Source organism: Nyctibius grandis, chromosome 7 (assembly GCF_013368605.1).
Source record: "Nyctibius grandis isolate bNycGra1 chromosome 7, bNycGra1.pri, whole genome shotgun sequence".
In the NCBI taxonomy this organism is placed as follows: domain Eukaryota; kingdom Metazoa; phylum Chordata; class Aves; order Nyctibiiformes; family Nyctibiidae; genus Nyctibius; species Nyctibius grandis.
In genome coordinates, this window is record NC_090664.1 from 19,230,953 (window position 1) to 19,251,349 (window position 20,397).

A 20,397-nucleotide genomic window follows, 5' to 3' on the forward strand; every position below is an offset into this window, starting at 1 on the left:
ACCTCTCTGGGCAGCCTGTTCCAGTGTTCGGTCACCCTCACCGTAAAGAAGTTTTTCCTCATATTTAAGTGGAACCTCCTGTGTTCCAGCTTGCACCCATTGCCCCTAGTCCTGTCAAGGGATGTCACTGAGAAGAGCCTGGCTCCATCCTCATGACACTTGCCCTTTACATATTTATAAACATTAATGAGGTCACCCCTCAGTCTCCTCTTCTCTAAGCTAAAGAGACCCAGCTCCCTCAGCCTCTCCTCATAAGGGAGGTGTTTCACTCCCTTAATCATCTTTGTGGCTCTGCGCTGGACTCTCTCTAGCAGTTCCCTGTCCTTCTTGAACTGAGGGGCCCAGAACTGGACACAATACTCCAGATGTGGCCTCACCAGGGCAGAGTAGAGGGGGAGGAGAACCTCTCTTGACCTGCTAACCACCCCCCTTCTAATACACCCCAGGATGCCATTGGCCTTCCTGGCCACAAGGGCACACTGCTGGCTCATGGTCATCCTGTTGTCCACTAGGACCCCCAGGTCCCTTCCCCTACGCTGCTCTCCAACAGGTCTGCCCCCAACTTGTACTGGTACCAGGGGTTGTTCTTGCCCAGATGCAGGACTCTACACTTGCCCTTGTTATATTTCATATACACCTCTCACTAACAGCTGTGGCCACCAAATGTATCAGTATTCTTCTGGTTTTAGCATTCATACTCAACAAAAAATGTTAGTGTTAGGAAACGCTGAGGCTGGATGCTTCAGGAATTTTAAAGAGAGGGTTGGTAGCAAGCAGAATCACAGCAGTACCTTATGGCTATTTGATGTGTCATTGCCTCGTTTGGCATAGCTCTTGGTAGAACAGGCTGCTATGCTGTTGTGCTGGAGGGATTTGCCAGATTGGTGGGGTGTGGGAGAGGGGACAGGGAGGTTGTGATTTGCTTTTGAAATCTTGTCATCTGAGCTCCTATTTCTAGAGATCTAGTGGCCAGTGAGGTTTTTTGGTGGATAGCGTTTTCTTTCCCCCACCATTTCCTTCTGTGTCTGAGCTGTTATAAGTGTATGGTCTGTTTTCTGTGGAATAAGTAGCAATGGTTTGCTGTGCTGCAAATCCAGCGACCAGCTTTAGTTGACCTACCTTTACGATTGATGTGTCTTGGATATAGGTGGATAGCCCAGTTCCTCTGCTTCCTGCATGAAGATATTCTTCTATCTGGAAACGTTTTCTGATGTTTTTCTAAGGGGGGGTGGTGGAGTTATGAAGAGCATGGGGTTTAAATTTAAAATTAATAATCTATTGTCACATCTGGACCCTAGTTTTTTGAGAAGCTCATACCTATTATTAACAAATATGAACCAAACGCCTGCCTGAATACATCAGTCCTATTGAATGCCTACTCTTCTGCTTACTGAAGTAAATAATTCTAATGGGAAGGTAAAATCTCATCAAGGATTTTTCATCATTGTCAATAACCATGGCAAAGGATTGTTGAACAAGAATCAAGTCAATGGTAGTTTTACAAGGCCGTGTTATCTACTATCAGATTGGAATGGTTTTCTGTTATTTAGGTCTTCTAAGGCAATTTATATAAATAAGGCTTGAATATTGTCTGTGTACATGAGTTATTGCATGGGAGCTGAAAATAACAATGTGAAAATATGGTCCATGTTTGCTTGTCATTAGGTTGGGGGACACGAAGAAGCAACATAGAAGGTGACAGCTGTATTCTCTTGGTTTGCTGTCTCACCAGCTCTCCAGTGCGTATGGCCAATTGCCTTCACTGCAGACTGAAAAGTATTTCTAAATGAGAGAGATGCATAGAGAGGCCTATGGATGTTTTCTGGCCCCGATTACACAGTTACAAAGCAAAGGCACCTTTTTTTCCGAATGTTCCTGATCCTTCAAGCAGGAGCAAACAATTTAATCTTTCCGCCTTCTCGACTGCTACCATTGACAATAAAATCTTTATAATGAATAGCAGCTTTGGAAATGCTTGGTTTTGGAATGAGGCCCCAAGTAATAAGTGTTTGGTAGCAAGGATAGTCAGAATGTGTTTTGCAGAGAAAAGGCATTCAGCATTTTTGTTAGCTTAACTATCACTTTTCAGAGTATTTTCATCATTTTTCCTTCTAGAAAATCAAAGCCTCAGTGTAAGTCAAGCTTGTATAATAGGGCTATTCAGCCAGAGAATTCTATGAAAGGGGGTGTTTATGGAGTACTGAAGTCTCCTCCACACTGCATCTAGGTTTTTGCTTTCTGCTGTGGAGTTGAGAAGGTTCATATCCTGGATGGCTCTGCAGCATGGGTCCAACTAGCTGACCACCTCTGAGATGTAGGGAGCCAAGACTTGTGCTGTGCACGGGTTGGTGTCTCCCTGGCTGCAGACTTGTCTCCTGATAGCTCCTCTGGTCATGTCTTCACATGTAATGTGGGAAGGTGCTTGTTTCAACCCCTTTTCCTGCTGTTACAGCTCCTCCTTTGCACATCCAGGAAATAGTTATTCTCTGTTCACTCACACACATGCATTAAGTGCTAATCCAAACAGCACTGACGTAAAGCTCTGAAAAAAACTTGCACAGAATGTCAAAAATGAGATTTGCTTGCTGACAGCTCAAATGGAGAAGGGGGAGTCTTGATAAGAAATGGCTGCTCTGGCATGGCTTGGTTAGGAAATGAAACAAAGAGTGAACTGTATAAAATGTTTTTATTAGTCAAGTTTTAGTTCCTGACCAGTACCAGATGTTGTTGCACCTCAATAGATGAGGAATCTGCCTCTACAAAGTCGTAGTGTATTACTGTATAAGCATTTGGTCAGACAGCTTGGTCAAATACTAGGGATTTTCTCCAAGAAATACAGCAGGTAAGTCCCTGCTGGGGTCTTATTGTGTAAGCCAAAAATCAAAATTAAGCACACAGCAGAAAGAAAAAGGGAAGCATGTCCATGTACTTTTAATTCCTTAGAATGAAAGTGTTTCCCACCCCTCCCTTTTTTTTTTTTTTGATCATATGTCCTCCATGAGAAATCATCCTCTTATTTCACCTATAATTTGCCTGGTTTTATAGAAAGATGAGTTTGTTCACACACAATTCCTAATGAAGGTGGCAGGCTCATTTCTTGTGTCCTTGCATGGTCAGAGTGAAGGACTCTAACAATGCCATTTCTGATCAAAGATGGTCTGTTAGACATTTTAATTGTGTGCTAGACTAACTATTACTGTAAAAATCATTGCTCAAGACTGGAGGCTGAAGATGATCATGCTGTGTAATCCTTAGAGGGGGAAAGACAGGTTAGGAAAAAACCAGCTTCTCACTGCTAATAATCTTAGACTGATTCCTTTGGCTTTAGATTTTAATGTAGACAGAGCATTTATTTTTGTGGCGAACAACTATCAGTCCACAAGTCCATTCTGCTCATCCTGCTCACTTTGGTATGTCTGACCAAATATTCCTCCAGAAAAATGTTGCAGATTATTTCCTGCAAGGAGGACGTTACAAGAGGAACGCTAAACACTGAGAGCTGTTTCATAAATACCACAGGCAGTTTCAGTTTCCTCAAAAGAAAATTCTGTGGAGTTTGGTCCTTGAAGAACTTCATGTGACCTCAGCAGTAAAATGTAAAGCTCATTCCTTTGGCTTGAACAAGCCAATGATCTAATGATGGATCAAACTGTCTTCCATGCTGTCAGGGAAAAGAGTGCTTGTTTTTAAGTCCTAGAGCAAGAGAAAAGTAAATATATTTGAAAGATAATGAATGATTTATTTCTTCCTTGCAGTTTCAATGACTTCTCTGCAGCCTTCCTCTGTATTTTTGACTTGTCAGAATACATCCACAGACCTCTGATTACAGTAGACCATTTAAAATAGCAGAAACATCAGTTTTAAGCAAAAACAATGCCTGTGTTTTATTTCCTGGGACTGTTTATCGAGGCATTCCACTGAATTGTTTCAAGTCTTGATTTTTTTTTTTTTTTTTTTTTTTGCTTTCTACCAGCAGTCTCAGTCCTGGGGGCAGCTGCAGGGGAGTCAGCAAGGGAGAGGGGGAAGCCTTCTAATGTACTTTGTCCAGTTACCATTGTTACAGTATGTGCTTAATAATGCACTGGAGATTGTGCTTAGGCGGGATGGTAGAATGGTTTGATGTTACTATATACAAACATGATCTATGTTTCTTTACTGTAACAGTACAGTCTGTCTGCTGCTGCTTTCCACTGATTCTAGCACTTAGGTTCTGCTTGACTCTTTGAAGCCTGCAACTATCAAGAGATACGTATTTTCCCAGGGTTTTGCAATATAAGGATGTAAAGGTTCAAACATGACAGTTCAATGTTGTTTAAAAAAATTCCCTGCTTATACTCAAGATGTGGACTTTTTTTTTAATGACATGTCCTGTCTATATATTGAAGTTTTGTGTTACTTCAGTCACAGCATTAAATAAAATGCTTGCAATTGCTTTGCTTTTTCTCTTTCTGCTCTCTCTGCAGTGCACGTATATTGAGATTGAGCAGGTGCCGAAGACTCATGCTGTTGTGCTGAGCAGGCCCTCCTGGCTTTGGGGGGCAGAAATGGGAGCTAACGAGCATGGAGTCTGTGTAGCTAATGAAGCTGTCCTGACCAGAGAAGCAGCTTCTGAATCTGAAGCCTTGCTTGGAATGGATCTTGTCAGGTGGGTGGCTTGCTGAGCTGTGACCAGCCTCTTAAACGCCAAAGGTTTAGATGATGATCATAGAATCATAGAATGGTTTAGGTTGGAAGGGACCTTAAAGATCGTCTAGTTCCAACCCCCCCTGCCATGGGCAGGGACACCTTTCCACTAGACCAGGTTGCTCAAAGCCCCATCCAACCTGGCCTGGAACACTTCCAGGGAGGGGGCATCTACAGCTTCTCTGGACAACCTGTTCCAGTGTCTCACTGTGGTGCTCACCATCACACGCTCAGCTCTCCCCACCACCGACATTCCATTGCTTCACCCCAAAAACCTTGGCTGCTGGCTGAGCAGGAGGAGACATGCAGTGGGCCTGGGTGCAAGCCACCACCAGCCATTGTACAGGTCAGGCGTGACAACCTGCTTCCCTCTTCCAGCAGGATGCTGAGCTGGTCACTCTCTTCTATGCAATCATTCACAATATCCGCAGGAACAAGATACCTTCCTGACCTCTTTGGGCAGTGGCTTTCAAACATATCTGAGGGAGCAGGGGCCTAACAGAGCAACTGGACATATCTGAGTTCCTTAGAAAAGTCAAATAAAATTAAGCCAAAAAAAGTGGAAATTAACTTTGTCACCCTGATGTTCTAAACAAGAAAAATAGAAGACCCAACTGTCTTGAAGTGCCCCTCTCACAAAATAACACCTTAATGATAATCTTAATAACTCATGCTTCATATCATCATGATGATGATACTGGGTAATAGCTTTGTGGTGTTGGCATTCAGAGATTTTTGAAACAATATACGCAGAAGACCTGTCTAGGCAGAGCTCCAGACAGCTGAGTTAACACTTAAAGCACTTGGAATTTGAATTTGTCTACCAAGTATGTACCAGTCTAATGTGGTTTCACTAAACCTACCTTGTCTATGTACCCTACAGTCTAGCAGTGGCTATTCTGACAAGATAAGAGAAATGATTACATTGTTAGTAAGGAACTGCTAACTAATCTGTAACATCAGATTGCTGGTGTGCCCTTCATTCTCCCCCAGTTTACACCAGCCTACTCTGACCTAAAAAGCTTGTTCTGGGCTTATAGCCAACTGTAGGCATAAACAAACTACTATGCCTCACTTCAGCCCATGCATTCCGATGCAAACCATTGCCCTTATTTAAATGCTGGCAAACAAACTCCTGTAAGTCTGTTCATTGAAGGCTGTCTGCCTAAAAGGCTTGTGCTGTACTGTAAGTCTCAACCTGCATGCTATCTTGTAGTGAAGAGAATTTAAATGAGAGTTGGGTGGGGGGAAGAAAGCTGAAAATGAAAGCACAAGAGAAAATGGTGCAAACTTACTATGAAGAGAAAGGAAGCAAGTGGACTCAATTTAGTTAAGGATGGAACAGGACAACAACTGCTTATTTAAGCAAATCAATGTTAGACCCAGTGGTCCTGCTGGAATTTGCCCTAGGATACTTAATGAGTGGCCTGAACCAATTTCAGGTGAATCTCATTTTTCTTGAGAACTAGTCAGATGGAAGAGATTCTGGATGGCGGGAAAAGGTTAAATGTTGTGGCTGTACTTGATAGAGTTAAAAAGAGCTGTGGTTATAGACCAGTTTAACGCTTTTTCCTGAAGGGAAAAAGCCCACTTAAATATCAAGGAGATGATAAACATGCAATAATGGCTGTTAGTCAGGAAAAATCCTGTCACACCATTTTACTTTACTCCTGTAATGACTTCACACATTTTATGGATAGAGGATAGGAAATAGATACCTTGACTTTTAAGAGGGCATTAAAACCTTAGAAGGTATTCTCATAAGCAAGCTGGGAAGCACGAGTTAGAAGAAATTGCTTGTTAGGTATATAGCTGCCTGAAACTGTAATTGTAAATGTTCTCTGACTGTAATGATGTCTCTGCAGAAATACAATGTCTGGTTCCAGCTACCATAAATCAAGACGAATATGATCCAGTTGGAGAGAATGCAGTGGAAATGGGAAATATGATCAGAGATCTGTAGGATTTGACCAATGAGAAAATCAATGAGGGAACTGGGTTATGTTTCTCTCTGGTATTTTCTTTAAACTTTGTATTACTGAAGGAATCTGTGGAGAAGCTGTACCTAGGAGGGCTAGTGAGTTTAATTGTATCAAGGGAGACTGAATAGGCTGGGCGAGCTCCTTTAAGAAAATGTAGGACAAGCTTTTGACAAGAGGAGGGATGTATTAGGTGACTTTCCAAGCTTCTGTATTTTTACCCTCCTACTGCCATCCTTTGAAACTTTAACAAACCGTTGGTTTAGATGCAGAGTTCTGCTTATTTTGGTCACAGTTATTGCAGTCTCAAAATACTGATTTACCCACACTAGCAAATCAGGAGATATCAAAATAAGGAGAAACTGGTCATAAACTATGAGCGATCATCACCTGTAGGTATTACCCTCCCTGTCTTCCTTCTTATCTGCAGAAGAAATTATCCATAGCTCGAAGGCAGAGTGTGCTTCAGGCAAGGAGAACTAGAGATGTGTTGCAGACTACCATCTGTCTTTTGTTCAAGCCAAAGCGATTCTTGCTCTTACTGTGAAGACTTGGCCAGTTGCATTAAGCTTACCTCATAGAATAGAGAGCCATCAAGTACAAAATCAATCATACAGGCTGCAATGAAGCAGCTGGCACCAGCTCTGCCTCTTTTTTGCCCATCTGCAGAACAGACTAATTCTATTGCTCAATATTTATTGGAATAAAAATGAACTGAGGAGTTTTAAGCCTAATTAAGAAATGCACATCTCTGCTGGACAAACTTTTCTCACACCTGTGTATATGTTGGACTTCTGCATCTGTGTCAGATCTTAGCTGAAGGATGAAGACTGACACTCTGAGTGTCCATGTATGACTAGCTGCTTGCAAAACAAACTAAAAGCTTTATACTCTGAAACATGTTCTTCAGAGCAGGTGTAAGAGTTGTCAACGCAGGAATGTCATCCAGGTATCAAATTTTGCTTGAATGCTCAGGCTCCACTAAGAGTTTGCTTCTCCATTCTCTTAAAGTGATTATTCTTTTCCTGTAGAGGAGACTTTCTCTCTCTTTGAACTCATCTGGAATTGCCACTTTTCAGACAGGATGCCAACATGAGCAAAGGCTGTAGATGGGTGTTGTGAGGGCACATGACATTAAACAGGCCAGAGGCGTCTTTCAGCAGGACAGTATAATTCTAAAGTCAGCATGTTTTATTGTTGAAATCGGAAATTGAAAATTCATCCTGCAACCTCATAGATAAAAGCATTTTTTTTCAATAAAGACCATGATGGACATCAGTAAAGATGTATTTCACAAAGTTCTTAGCCTGTTTAATAACTGGGTGCTGGCTTAATGACTGAAAACAGTCTGATATCTAGTATACTTCTGTATCTGAGGATTAAGACAGATATCTCCAGATTTATAGCTTGATAGTGTATCACAGCATGTCAGAACATATGAATGATTCTTAATAAATTAATAAAGTTTGTGTGATTGACTTGAGGGGTAGAAGTTGGTCCTACTCCACGCAGTCTTGTCCCCATCCCAGTTCATCTAAATGGAGAACATGAACCCAGTCACAACAGACAGAAAAATTCAGAGAAAACAGATACCAGCACAAATTCCTAAGAAATGCTGCTCTTCTGTTCTAGAGATTTATTCAACAACTAGTCTTTGAAAGCTGCACCAGTATTGCTGCATTGGTTAGCTGGTCAGGATTTTCTTCAGATATTCTTCCTAGTGTGGCTGCAGTTTGGTTTTTTTTTTTTTTTGAGGCACAGTTGCCTCTATACAGGACCTGTTTACTTAGGGAAGTATGTTCCTATGAAGAGATAGTGTACTGTTTTATCATACAAAAGGTATATGTGAAGAAACCTGTAAAATACACCCTTGTTTTTGCATTGTCATCTTAATTTTTAATCCCTGCATATTTGTATTATTTCTTTATTCTTTTCACCACTAGTGCAATCACTTTTTCGGAGCCACACAGAGATGCCAATCTTGGCAGAGAGTCAAGAATGCTCTTTAAAATGCTATTAATTTGTTTACCAATTTCTTTCCTTAGAGACATTAAAACTAAATAAAGAGCGCTGCTGGATCTTATCCTCACTAACAAGGAGGGTCTGGTTGAAGAGGTGAAGGTTGAGGGCAGCCTTGGTTGTAGTGACCATGAGATGGTAGAGTTCAGGATCTCATGTGGCAGGAACAGAATAGCTAGCAGAATCGCAACCCTGAACTTCAGTAGGGCCAACTTTGGCCTTTTCAAGCAATTGCTAGGGGAAATCCCATGGGACAGGGTACTAGAAGGTAAGGGGGCCCAAGATAGTTGGTTAGCATTCAAGGACTGCTTCTTCCGAGCTCAAGATCAGAGCATCCCAGCAGGTAGGAAGTCAAGGAAGGGTAGCAGGAGACCTGCATGGTTAAACAGGGAACTGCTGGGCAAACTCAAGTGGAAGAAGAGGGTGTACAGATCATGGAAGGAGGGGCTGGCCACTTGGGAGGAATATAAGTCTGTTGTCAGAGGATGTAGGGAGGCAACTAGGAAAGCTAAGGCCTCCTTGGAATTAAACCTTGCAAGAGAGGTCAAGGACAACAGAAAGGGCTTCTTCAAATACATTGCAGGTAAAGCCAACACTAGAGGCAATGTAGGCCCACTGATGAATGAGGTGGGGGTCCTGGAGACAGAGGATAAAAAGAAGGCGGAGTTACTGAATGCCTTCTTTGCCTCTGTCTATACAGCTGGAGGCTGTCCTGAGGAGCCCCGGACCCCTGAGGCCCAAGAAGTCAGGATAGAGGAAGAATCTGTCTTGGTTGATGAGGGCTGGGTCAGGGACCAATTAAGTAATCTGGACGTCCATAAATCCATGGGCCCTGATGGGATGCACCCGCGGGTGCTGAGGGAGCTGGCGGAAGTCATTGCTAGGCCACTCTCCATCATCTTTGCTAAGTCGTGGGCAACGGGAGAGGTGCCTGAGGACTGGAGGAAAGCGAATGTCACTCCAGTCTTCAAAAAGGGCAAGAAGGAGGACGCGGGTAACTATAGACCGGTCAGCCTCACCTCCATCCCCGGAAAGGTGATGGAACAACTTGTCCTTGGTGCTGTCTCTAGGCACATCAAGGATAGGGGGATCATTAGGGGCACTCAGCATGGCTTCACCAAGGGGAAGTCATGCTCAACCAACTTGATAGCCTTTTATGAGGATGTAACCCGGTGGATAGATGATGGTAAAGCTGTGGATGTGGTCTATCTCGATTTCAGTAAAGCGTTTGACACGGTCTCCCACAGCATCCTCGCAGCTAAACTGAGGAAGTGTGGTCTGGATGATCGGGTAGTGAGGTGGATTGTGAACTGGCTGAAGGAAAGAAGCCAGAGAGTGGTGGTCAATGGGACAGAGTCCAGTTGGAGGCCTGTGTCTAGCGGAGTCCCTCAAGGGTCGGTACTGGGACCAGTTCTATTCAATATATTCATTAATGACTTGGATGAGGGAATAGAGTGCACTGTCAGCAAGTTCGCTGATGACACAAAACTGGGAGGAGTGGCTGACACAACGGAAGGCTGCGCAGCCATTCAGAGAGACCTGGACAGGCTGGAGAGTTGGGCGGGGAGAAATTTAATGAAATATAACAAGGGCAAGTGTAGAGTCCTGCATCTGGGCAAGAACAACCCCATGTACCAGTACAAGTTGGGGGCAGACCTGTTGGAGACCAGCGTAGGGGAAAGGGACGTGGGGGTCCTAGTGGACAACAGGATGACCATGAGCCAGCAGTGTGCCCTTGTGGCCAAGAAGGCCAATGGCATCCTGGGGTGTATTAGAAGGGGTGTGGTCAGCAGGTTGAGAGAGGTTCTCCTCCCCCTCTCCTCTGCCCTGGTGAGGCCGCATCTGGAATATTGTGTCCAGTTCTGGGCCCCTCAGTTCAAGAAGGACAGAGAACTGCTAGAGAGAGTCCAGCGCAGAGCCACGAAGATGATTAAGGGAGTGGAACATCTCCCTTATGAGGAGAGGCTGAGAGAGCTGGGTCTCTTTAGCTTAGAGAAGAGGAGACTGAGGGGTGACCTCATTAATGTTTATAAATATGTAAAGGGCAAGTGTCAAGAGGATGGAGCCAGGCTCTTCTCAGTGACATCCCTTGACAGGACAAGGGGCAATGGGTGCAAGCTGGAACACAGGAGGTTCCACTTAAATATGAGGAAAAACTTCTTTACGGTGAGGGTGACCAAACACTGGAACGGGCTGCCCAGAGAGGTTGTGGAGTCTCCTTCTCTGGAGACATTCAAAACCCGCCTGGACGCGTTCCTGTGTGATATGGTCTAGGCAATCCTGCCCCGGCAGGGGGATTGGACTAGATGATCTTTCGAGGTCCCTTCCAATCCCTAACATTCTGTGATTCTGTGATTCTGTGATCATCATATGCGTTAGTTACTTCATTTGGAAGGTCTGCATCTGTAACTGATATGTGAAGTTGAAAAGCTTAAGATAATGTTGTTTTGACAAGGCTATAATATGCTGTGATAGCTTATTGGAGGTACTAAAGCAGTGGATTGTACTAAGTCACTGAAATTTTCTTAATGAGTAATTCAAGTTCTTATCTGGGGGTGAAATTACTTAAAACTTCCAGCTCCCCTTGAAGGATGCTCTGAAATATATTAGCGGGAGCGTTGTGCTGCAGTTACCCAGGACATTGATGCTGAGATAACTGGCAAGACCTACAGTTCTGTGGAGATGAGCTGTGTGGCTGTTGTGTAGTGGGTTTTTTTGTTTTCTTTGTTTTTTGCTGCCCCTTGTGACTGACAGATAGGAGCATCCAAACAAAAGCAGAACCTAGGCCTTTGTTGAATGGAAGTAAATGTGACATAGGAGACATTTGCAAAACAATGATCTAAAAACATATTTCTTCAGTGTGAATCTTTGCTGTAGTTTTGACAGAGAAAGCTAGACTATAACCATCTCAGAAGGAAGATTTCAGGGAGACATTATTAAAGGTTTTAGTGTGATGTTATGTCTTTTGGCAGGTTTTGATCTAATTGCAACCTAATGGTCATAAACTGGGGAGAAGGGAGTGGATCATCACTGAATCTAGTGACTGTATGGTCACCAAGGTAGTAGTCAGTCCATTCATTTACCTGTAGCAGTGACAGCTCTTGGGGTTGTTAGGGAATAAATAAGACACACTTTTGGACTGGATTTTAGACGTCTATGTTATGCGCTAAGACTGGCATCTCTGTATTGCTCTGAAAAAGTGATTGCACCAGTGGTGAAAATAATGAAGGAATAACGTAAATGCATAAGGACTAAAAATGGAGACAACAATGCAAAATAAGGTTCAGTTAATAAGAGAAACAAGACGAGAGGGAAAGACTCTATAAATGTGAAGTAAGAAGGTGATGGGGGAGAAATTGTCACTGTAAGTTAGGATCTAAAATTCTAGTTGTCTCTCCTTTGTCAGTAAGTGATAAATAGATGCTGCTGAGAGAGATGAAAACACTGCTTTCAATAATTCAACTTAAAACAAGGCTAACAGTGGCCAGCTATTTAACAAAGCAGGCCCAGTGCAGACATCAGATTGAAAAGTATTTAGATCAACAAATTTGTGTTCAAATTATCAGGACCCGATTTGTGTACTGTAGTTTTTAGGAAAGAAACCGAGTAGTGTTTTCTTGTCATATGATTTGCAGGGAAATGAAAAGGGCTAGCATAGTACTTTAATTTAGAAAGGTGAATTTCTTGGAATGATGTATCAGTCAAAAGAACTTTGTCCATAGAGCTATTGGAGAAAAATAAACACAGAGGAAAATATTAAGGTGACATAACCAACAGAGAGAAATTTTGGACTGATCCAGATAACTCTCCTAAGGGATATGGAGGCATGGATACGCTGTTGTTTGAAATACTGCATTTCCTCATTACCAGTAATTGCATTTTGGAACCAGTGGAATCGTTTGCGGGTCTGTTTTGGACTCTTCTGGTTACTGCTTTCGTTGTTGACTTGGTTAGGGCTGTAAATTATCTCAAGGGATTATTTCATCCCATTTATTCAAGGCAGGATACCGTCATCCCCTATTGCTTTGTAAAACTTACTTTCATGCCTCGGTTTACTTTTCCCTAAAATACCTTTGCTTTGCTCAAACTTTCTTTTAAAAATCATGTTCTTTTAGACATGTGGTTACTCTTAGTTCAGACAAAAGCCATATCTGGTGCTTAATTGTTAAATGTTTTTTGGGGGAAGCCTCTGCGGGAATGCAGAAACATGACTGTGCACAAATGCTTCTGTCTACAGCATGCAGTATGCATCAAAGGATAACATACATCTAGCTTCCATGGGCAATTAAATATTGGGGCATTGGGAAAGAGAAATTGTAGAGAGATAGTAATACTGAATAGTCCTTCCCTTTTTTGTTCTCTGGTAATATTAATTTGCAATTTCCCACTCTTCTGTACAGAAAAGTAAACTTGCATACAGCTGTTACTTTAAAAAGACCTTTGCAAATTGTCCTTCAAATTCATTCTGCCTGAGGGGGTGGATAAATAGAGCATTGCATGTTTACAGAGCAGTTGAGGCCATTGGTTGGTAATTGGACTCTTTTTTAAAAACTAAAAACCAGCTATGATAGGCTTGAGAATGAAGAACCAGTGTAGAAAATAAAGCCTTGAAACAAATTAAGTAATTTAATACCTCATCCTGTAATTCTAGTAACTCATTAAAGCAAGAATTCGTACACTAGGCATACCTGACGCTTCAGTATTTTAAAACCAGATCAGTGCTGATGTTTAAAATGAATAACTTATGGAGACTTGCTGTTGCATGTCTGTCTGAATCTCTGTTTTACCCTTTTCTTATAGACTTGGCCTAGAAAGAGGTGCAACAGCTAAAGAAGCATTGGATGTGATAGTTGCTCTGTTGGAAGAGCATGGACAAGGTGGAAATTATTATGAAGATGGGAGTTCATGCCATACTTTCCAAAGTGCATTTTTGATTGTGGACAGAAATGAAGCCTGGATACTGGAGACTTCTGGAAAGTACTGGGCAGCAGAAAAAATCACAGGTCAGTTTATCACTCACAGCAAACATCTCATTATAAATAGCTGTAAAGAATTGTCTTGGAAGAATTGATCTTAAAGTCACTGAATTTAAATAAGTGACTAATTTATGCAAGTGTTTGGTTTAATCATCGATTTTAACCTTCTATATTTGTACTATTCTTAATTTTTTTAAATGTTTATTTGCATTGGCTGGTGTAACTTAGCATTTTCTGTGAAGCTGGAGATTGTTACTTATGTACATAAGCTATGTAATAATGCTTAAATTTGGTAAGTGTTGTGTTGTCCCAGATTTATTTACTGTTTGGAACGTGTCAGGTGTCTTTTTGCTGGAGTTAATGCCCAAATTGTTACTTACAAATCTAAAATATTAAGAGGGCAGGATAAGCATTGATAGCTTTGAGAAAACTGCTTCTGTTAGGTGGTGAATTGAATGGGCTGCTGTGGGTTGCAACACTGCAATAGATATAGTCCCCTCATATCCACATTTCTTATCTGATACTGCAGAACAATACTTTTCTGCTCTTTAAACTTGTAGGTGGTTTCTTTTTCTGTACGTGTAAAGCCAGAGCTGCCAAACTAACTTCTAGATTTCACTGGCTCGGTGGCTGAACTTATTTAAAATAAGTGGCAAATATGTACTGCCTTAATATTAAGGTGTGTATTTAATTTATTCTCAGTTGTTGTTTTTAGTTTTGAAGGGATTTTTATTTTATTTATTTTATTTTATTCAATTTCTTCACATTTGAATGAATTAAAAATTCAGATAATTTAAGAGGATTTTTGTCATCCATGCTTTGAGCTACGACAGATCCATTCAATTCTCTTTTCATTTCCCCTTCACTGAAAGGTAGGAGATAGCAGATATGGGGAGGAGGAAGGCTTACCTTTGTTGAAAATACCAAAGCAAAGAAATAACACCAGGCTGTGTAATGTTGTGTGATGGCCTGTTGTCAGTTCATGCCATCAAATATGAATCCGCTTACCTCAGCAGGGGTGGTGTTTTTCCAAGCAAAGCTTGTGTTTTAAGATGGAGGAAGTCATCTAGCACAAACAGATACCAAACATAGAGGAGGGAAGACTGATAATGCTGTCCTGATAAAATCCAAATTCTGGAAGGCAGCTGGCTCCTGCAGTTCCTGGGATTATGCAGCAACAGCCTGCCACCTTCTATTGACCTACCTGGCTGATACTTGAAGAACAGTGTTTTCTACTTGGCCTTTTTTGCTGCATCTGCAATACGTAACCTTCACATCCTTCTTCCCAGCAAATAAACTGTTGCCTTCATCTGCTGCTTGCAGCTTTCTGAAATGATACTGCAGCTCTGTTCTGATTTTTACCAGCACATTTCTCTTCAGGAGGTCCCTGTGAGCCACAGATAGGGTAGTTTCCATCTCCTGCAGCCTGCTGAGGCTGCCAAGAGGAAAGACTGCTGGCTATGTAAGAACTCTATGCTTCACACTTTGTTCAGGGGGTTCTTTTTTGCAACCATAAGCGTGCCACTTAAGCTTTCAAATGAATGCACAAATACTGCTAAACCAGGGAAAATGTTTCATTCCTCAGTGTGAAGGCTTTTTTTTTTCCTAACTCTGTCTCAGAGTTGTTCTATTTCTAATATTAATGCTGCAGTTCTGTAAAGCTTACAGTGAATGTTTATCAAGCAAGTCTTTGACAGTAATTTAAGGATAAACACTTTCATATCCTTCCTATTACTGTTCTTTAGTCTGAATGGAAATATTTATTTGCTTGATAAATTTTCGTTTTTTGAGGGGGATCAAAACCACGAAATACTATTTTACATGAGTTACTAAATGTAGTATTTAAAGAGCCCTTAAGGAGTGGCTTGCCTAGCTTGATACAAACTCAAATATTTCTGTCACTCAAGTCAAGAAAATTCCCTGAAAGGTATGCTGTTTGAAGGTGTGCATCAGAACAAACTGTCAGTGACCTAGTACAAGTCAGAACTGAATGACAGTGACTTTTTTGCAGACTAATGCACAGAATTTCCTGCTGTAAGTTGTTATTCATTTAAATTGCATGCATGAGGCATTACAAAAGCAAGCTTACTTTTGTGAAAGGCAGTATTAATAACTTTCACAAATGCTGCTTTGATTTCTGTTTAAGAAAAAGTTTGTGTCAAATTTGAGAATCTAGTTTTATTTTAGTTTACAGATTTACCTTATCATCTCTTTCCTTGGCTTCCAACGCATTTGCTTTGTTCTCTCTGAGGAGTATCTGCAGCAGCCACTGTTAGTCATGCTGTAGATATATGGATATAAGCACTGCGGTATTTTTGAGAAAAGCAAATTAAAAAACCCTTTAGTATTCTTTGAAGGTTACTTACACTTCCTTTTTACTTCATGCCATTCTAAAATATAAGATTAAAAATAAAGTTTAATTTAAGCCTGTCTTGCTGCTTACAATAAAATTGTTTTTCAACTGGGAAGCTTAAAACAATTGGTAAGCTTTTAAAAACATTTTCCAAATTAAATTTTCAGTTTTGAGAGGCAAAGAAGAGTCATAAAACTAAATGCAGCTTTGCTGAAATATATTTTGAAATCAAGTCAGACCTCAAGCCTTGTTGTGGCAGTGGAATATACCAGTGGAGAAAAGATTAGGCAGGTGCCTTTGGCATTTGGAGACCACTGGTACTTCATGATCAGAATGTATAAGGTATGGATTGTGAAACTGGTATTCTGACTAAATAGCACTATTAATCACAAGGCACTGTAAATACCTAATTAGGGCACAGAGACTTGAGCTTTGCAACCTGCAGTGGCTGGTAACTCTGTGTATGTGTAGTTACGCAGTCATGCCAAATCTACATCCTAAGCAATGATTTAATTTGTTTCCTGATGAAAATTACATTGTCCTTCCAGCTTCTCCCAGAAAAACTGTATTAATGGTCTCTCTTAATATGTGGCTGTTTCTACAGAGGGGGTGAAATGCCTTTGCAATCAGCTTTCATTAACTACAAAAATAGATGCTGAGCATCCTGAACTAAGGAATTACGTGAGAAGTCAAGGCTGGTGGAACGGAGACTCAGACTTCAATTTTTCTGAAGCGTTCTCTCTTGCTGATGACCATTTAGCCTGCTGTTCTGGCAGGGAGAGCCTAGAAAAGCAAGGTGGTAAGTGTTGAACCATCTTTCTGTGCGCGCAGCAGGATTTTTAGTCACCACTGCCTCCTTTCAGGCATTCTGTCCGGAACTACATCTGACTGAGGAGAATATCTCTACATGTAAACTGTGTGGAAAGGAAGACCAGAACTGAAAACTGTCCCTAAAACTGCCACAATTTAGGATGAAGCGCTTAATGTCCCCCTCAAGTTTAAGGTTTTAAAACAGGATTGCAATTATAAAGTAACTTTCTTTACTGTTCTGATGTGCATGATGTACCGCTACATTTGTGCTTTGGTGTAATTATAGTGGCCCTACCTAATACTAAAATTGTAGTATTAAAAAAAAAATGGCCTCACGTATGAAAGCTTGAGCTCAATGGATTCTGCATTTTGGGAGGTTTGCTTAGGCTTTTGGGGAAGGAATTAAGACCATAGTTTAAGGAAGAACAATGCTAGTCAGTTGCAACCTGAAGTCCCTTTTTCATTGTTGAGCAGAACAAAGTTACCAGAACAATGTGCCAATTGCCTTCAGTGAATGGGAGGGTTTATTTCCAGACCAAAATTTATTAATGACTTAAGTTCACTGCAGCTGCTCAAAATAGCTCTGAAATGACCAGCCTGCAGCAGTGCATGGCTGACATGTGTTTGCTCTTTAATGTGTGAAAAATGGTACAAATGATCTTTTTATAAAAAGCCCTTTACTACAGATGTGAATTCACCAGATTGATAGCATTTTCACATGTTGGCAAATGTCAAGAAGAGCATAGAGGTGAAATATTTATTGCAATGCAGGGTTCCTGCAAAGGCTATAGAATTACATGGAGCGTGGTTTGTGTCTGAGAGGCAAATACAGTAATTCTGAAGGACCATAGGTGAAAGGTCTTAATAAACCTGGATTATAGCACTAAAAAGCCTCAGGGCCCCTACAGACAGATGGCTATGGCTGCAAATCTTGCAGACTGCTGGGTCATTCCATGTCTCCTGGTGTATTGAGGCACCTGTGCATGGAAGGGTGAATCAGTGCAGGGTTTGAGAAGTTTCTGGGGAAGAATCCCTACCTGCGAAAGGGGTAATGCAAGAAAATAGAGAGGTGCCGTGGGGAGAAAGCTGTGGTAAGACACAGGCAGGAAGTAGAATGAGAACAGGGGATTCTTGTAGATAGTGGTTTGGAGAAAAATCTCAGTGTCTAGCTCTGCTGCTGTAACACCCTGTGAAAGCAAGATGGTGTTTCAAAAAGTTGACTGAGAGCTAATGGAAATAGATGAGAAGTGGGAGAACAGGGTGCTCCCATTCTGCCCGGGCTTGGGTGGAGGTAGCTTCTTAGAGGAAAATGGGTGTTTTATGTAAGTAGTCTGTTCATAGTGATTACTAAGGCAATATTACAGGCATGGAGGCCTTCTTCCTGAAAAATACCCTTTTAATGACATTTCTCCCTGCCTAACAATTGTAATACCTAATTAATGCTTCTTACTGTTGTCTTTTACTAGCTAGGCAAGTTCATTCTGGGTTTACATTGTTTAAATAGAAACTGTTAACTGGGATTTGTGACATGCCTGTATGGAATGTCACTGGTCATATTAGGCCAAAGTCTGTTCAGGCTAAAATCCTTACCTGGGGTCCGAGCCATTGAACACTCAGGAATTTTTTTTCCCCCCTTCATATAGGTGACATTTCTGCACAAGCTATGATTGATGTCCTGCGTGACAAGGATAGTGGTGTCTGTGTGGACTCTGAATCTTTCCTTACCACAGCTAGCATAGTGTCTGTTCTGCCTCAGGACCCTAGTTTTCCCTGTGTTCATTACTTCACTGGCACACCAGACCCTTCAAGGTAAGCCGCAGCACTGGGATTTCCTGGGTGCAGAGCAGATGATGGGTTGAAAGAGATTAAACAAACCCCGCTGAAGCATGTTCTAACCAGAAATGCAGTCAGTAGCTGTTGGTGTGCAATCTGACTGTCCTCTGTTACTGAGCTACATCTTGCTGCAATTCTAAATGGACACCGCTGGGCTGAAAGGCTGCATCTGGAACTTTGCCTAAATTCAGAGCTTCTAGAGTAAAAGCAGTTTAGGGGGACCCAGGAACTACTACATAGTTACTTTCCAGTGGGTTCTTGTTGAGGTGATGAGGTTGTGGACAATTTTAGTCACTTCTCTTGAGCAGGTGGGTACAGAACTGAAACAAAGTGTCTAAATAGCAAAGAGGGGTGTGTACTATAGATAGCCTTGTATGACATCAAAATGTTAACAGAGCAGACCATCTGCAACTCCCGAGTATCCCAAGTATGTTTTTTAATGAAGGAACAATTTCCAGTTGGTTTAAATGATGTCTTCTCTAGTTGAAAGCAGCAGAGGAGATAAGGGAACTCATGGGCCAGATCGTCAAAGAACTAATGGATTATCTTGTGCTTTAAACAGAATCCACCTGGGATTCACAGAAATGAAACTAAACTACTTGCAGTTATTCAGGAGATCTGCCACTTGCATTGAGGTAAAGAGGTTATAGGGAGAAGAAAATTATGCCCTTGAACAGCTGGCAGTCATTCCTATAAGAGTGGTAGTAAGCATTAGGTTCTACCAAGGGCCACAGAAGTCATCCATGCCAAACGGACTTTCCACTCACCTTGCGTTATGCAACTCAAACTTTTAGGGTTAAGTATGAAGTGTGAGCTCGCTTACCAAAACTTCTCTTTGACTTGATGCAAATCCTTTGAGATAAAAAGGAGCAAGGCTTCAAATTGCTTTGGTGGGATTTCTGTCCTTTTTAAAGACAGAGAGTCTAGCTGAAAAAAAATTTGTTTAGAGACATTTCTTGCTTTATTTTTACACTCTAATGCATTAAAAAAGCATTATTTTAAGTGCAGCTAGTGAGTCACATAAGTCTTAGTAAGGCTTCATGGCAGTGATGGAAAGGATAGCAGCAATGAACCTGCTGACTGTGTGCAGGCAGTGGTTATTAATCATGTTTTGCAGAAGTCTTGCACTTCTGGCAGCTTCTTTACTGCAGAATGCAGGGTGCTGTTGTGTATCTAAAGGAAAGGAAGGCAGTTTCTCCATGCACTTGCCAATACCTGCTCTCAGATTCTCAGGAATTAAGAGCCCGGATTGACGGGGTTTTGTTGTCTGTCTCTGGAGTTTAGATCCAAATTCAGTGTTGAAGTTGTTTGAGAAGTGTCACAGTATTGGTAGCTATGTCTTCCCCCCCCCCCCCCCCCAGCTTGACATAAAATTCTAAAGTGCTGTTGGTTTTATGCCAAATCCTCTGATATTGAGAAAGGTATGTAATCTTCCCTGCCCACACAAGTGTGTGTTTGTGATTTTAATGACAATTAAATCTAGGCAGAGAAGGAGAGGTGGCAGTGTGAACAGAGGAGAAAAACTGATGTGAGGCTAAATGCTGAGATTTGTTAAAAAAAACTTGGAGGGCAAAATACAGTGCTACTTTTCTAAAGAAGTGGCAGAACTGGCATGAAGGAGACCAAAGAAGTCTATAGGTAAAAAGGGGTAATGAAGTTTTACAGTAATTGGCAAACCCAGTTCTTTTAAAGCACATAGATTTATTTTGCTTGTGATCAATACCAGCTCTCTAACCTAGTCCAT

General features: G+C 41.5%; 1 protein-coding gene across 2 annotated transcripts in view; it reads left to right on the forward strand.

Moving 5' to 3' along the window:
- SCRN1 (secernin 1) overlaps window positions 1–20,397 on the forward strand; it is a 42,260-nt gene that overhangs the window by 18,956 nt on the left and 2,907 nt on the right. For both annotated transcript variants that reach the window (XM_068405042.1, XM_068405043.1), the window contains 4 exons: window positions 4,464–4,645; window positions 13,482–13,684; window positions 16,615–16,809; window positions 18,464–18,629. In XM_068405042.1, the coding sequence (XP_068261143.1) occupies window positions 4,464–4,645; window positions 13,482–13,684; window positions 16,615–16,809; window positions 18,464–18,629 (746 nt within the window). The remainder of the gene's footprint in view (window positions 1–4,463; window positions 4,646–13,481; window positions 13,685–16,614; window positions 16,810–18,463; window positions 18,630–20,397) is intronic.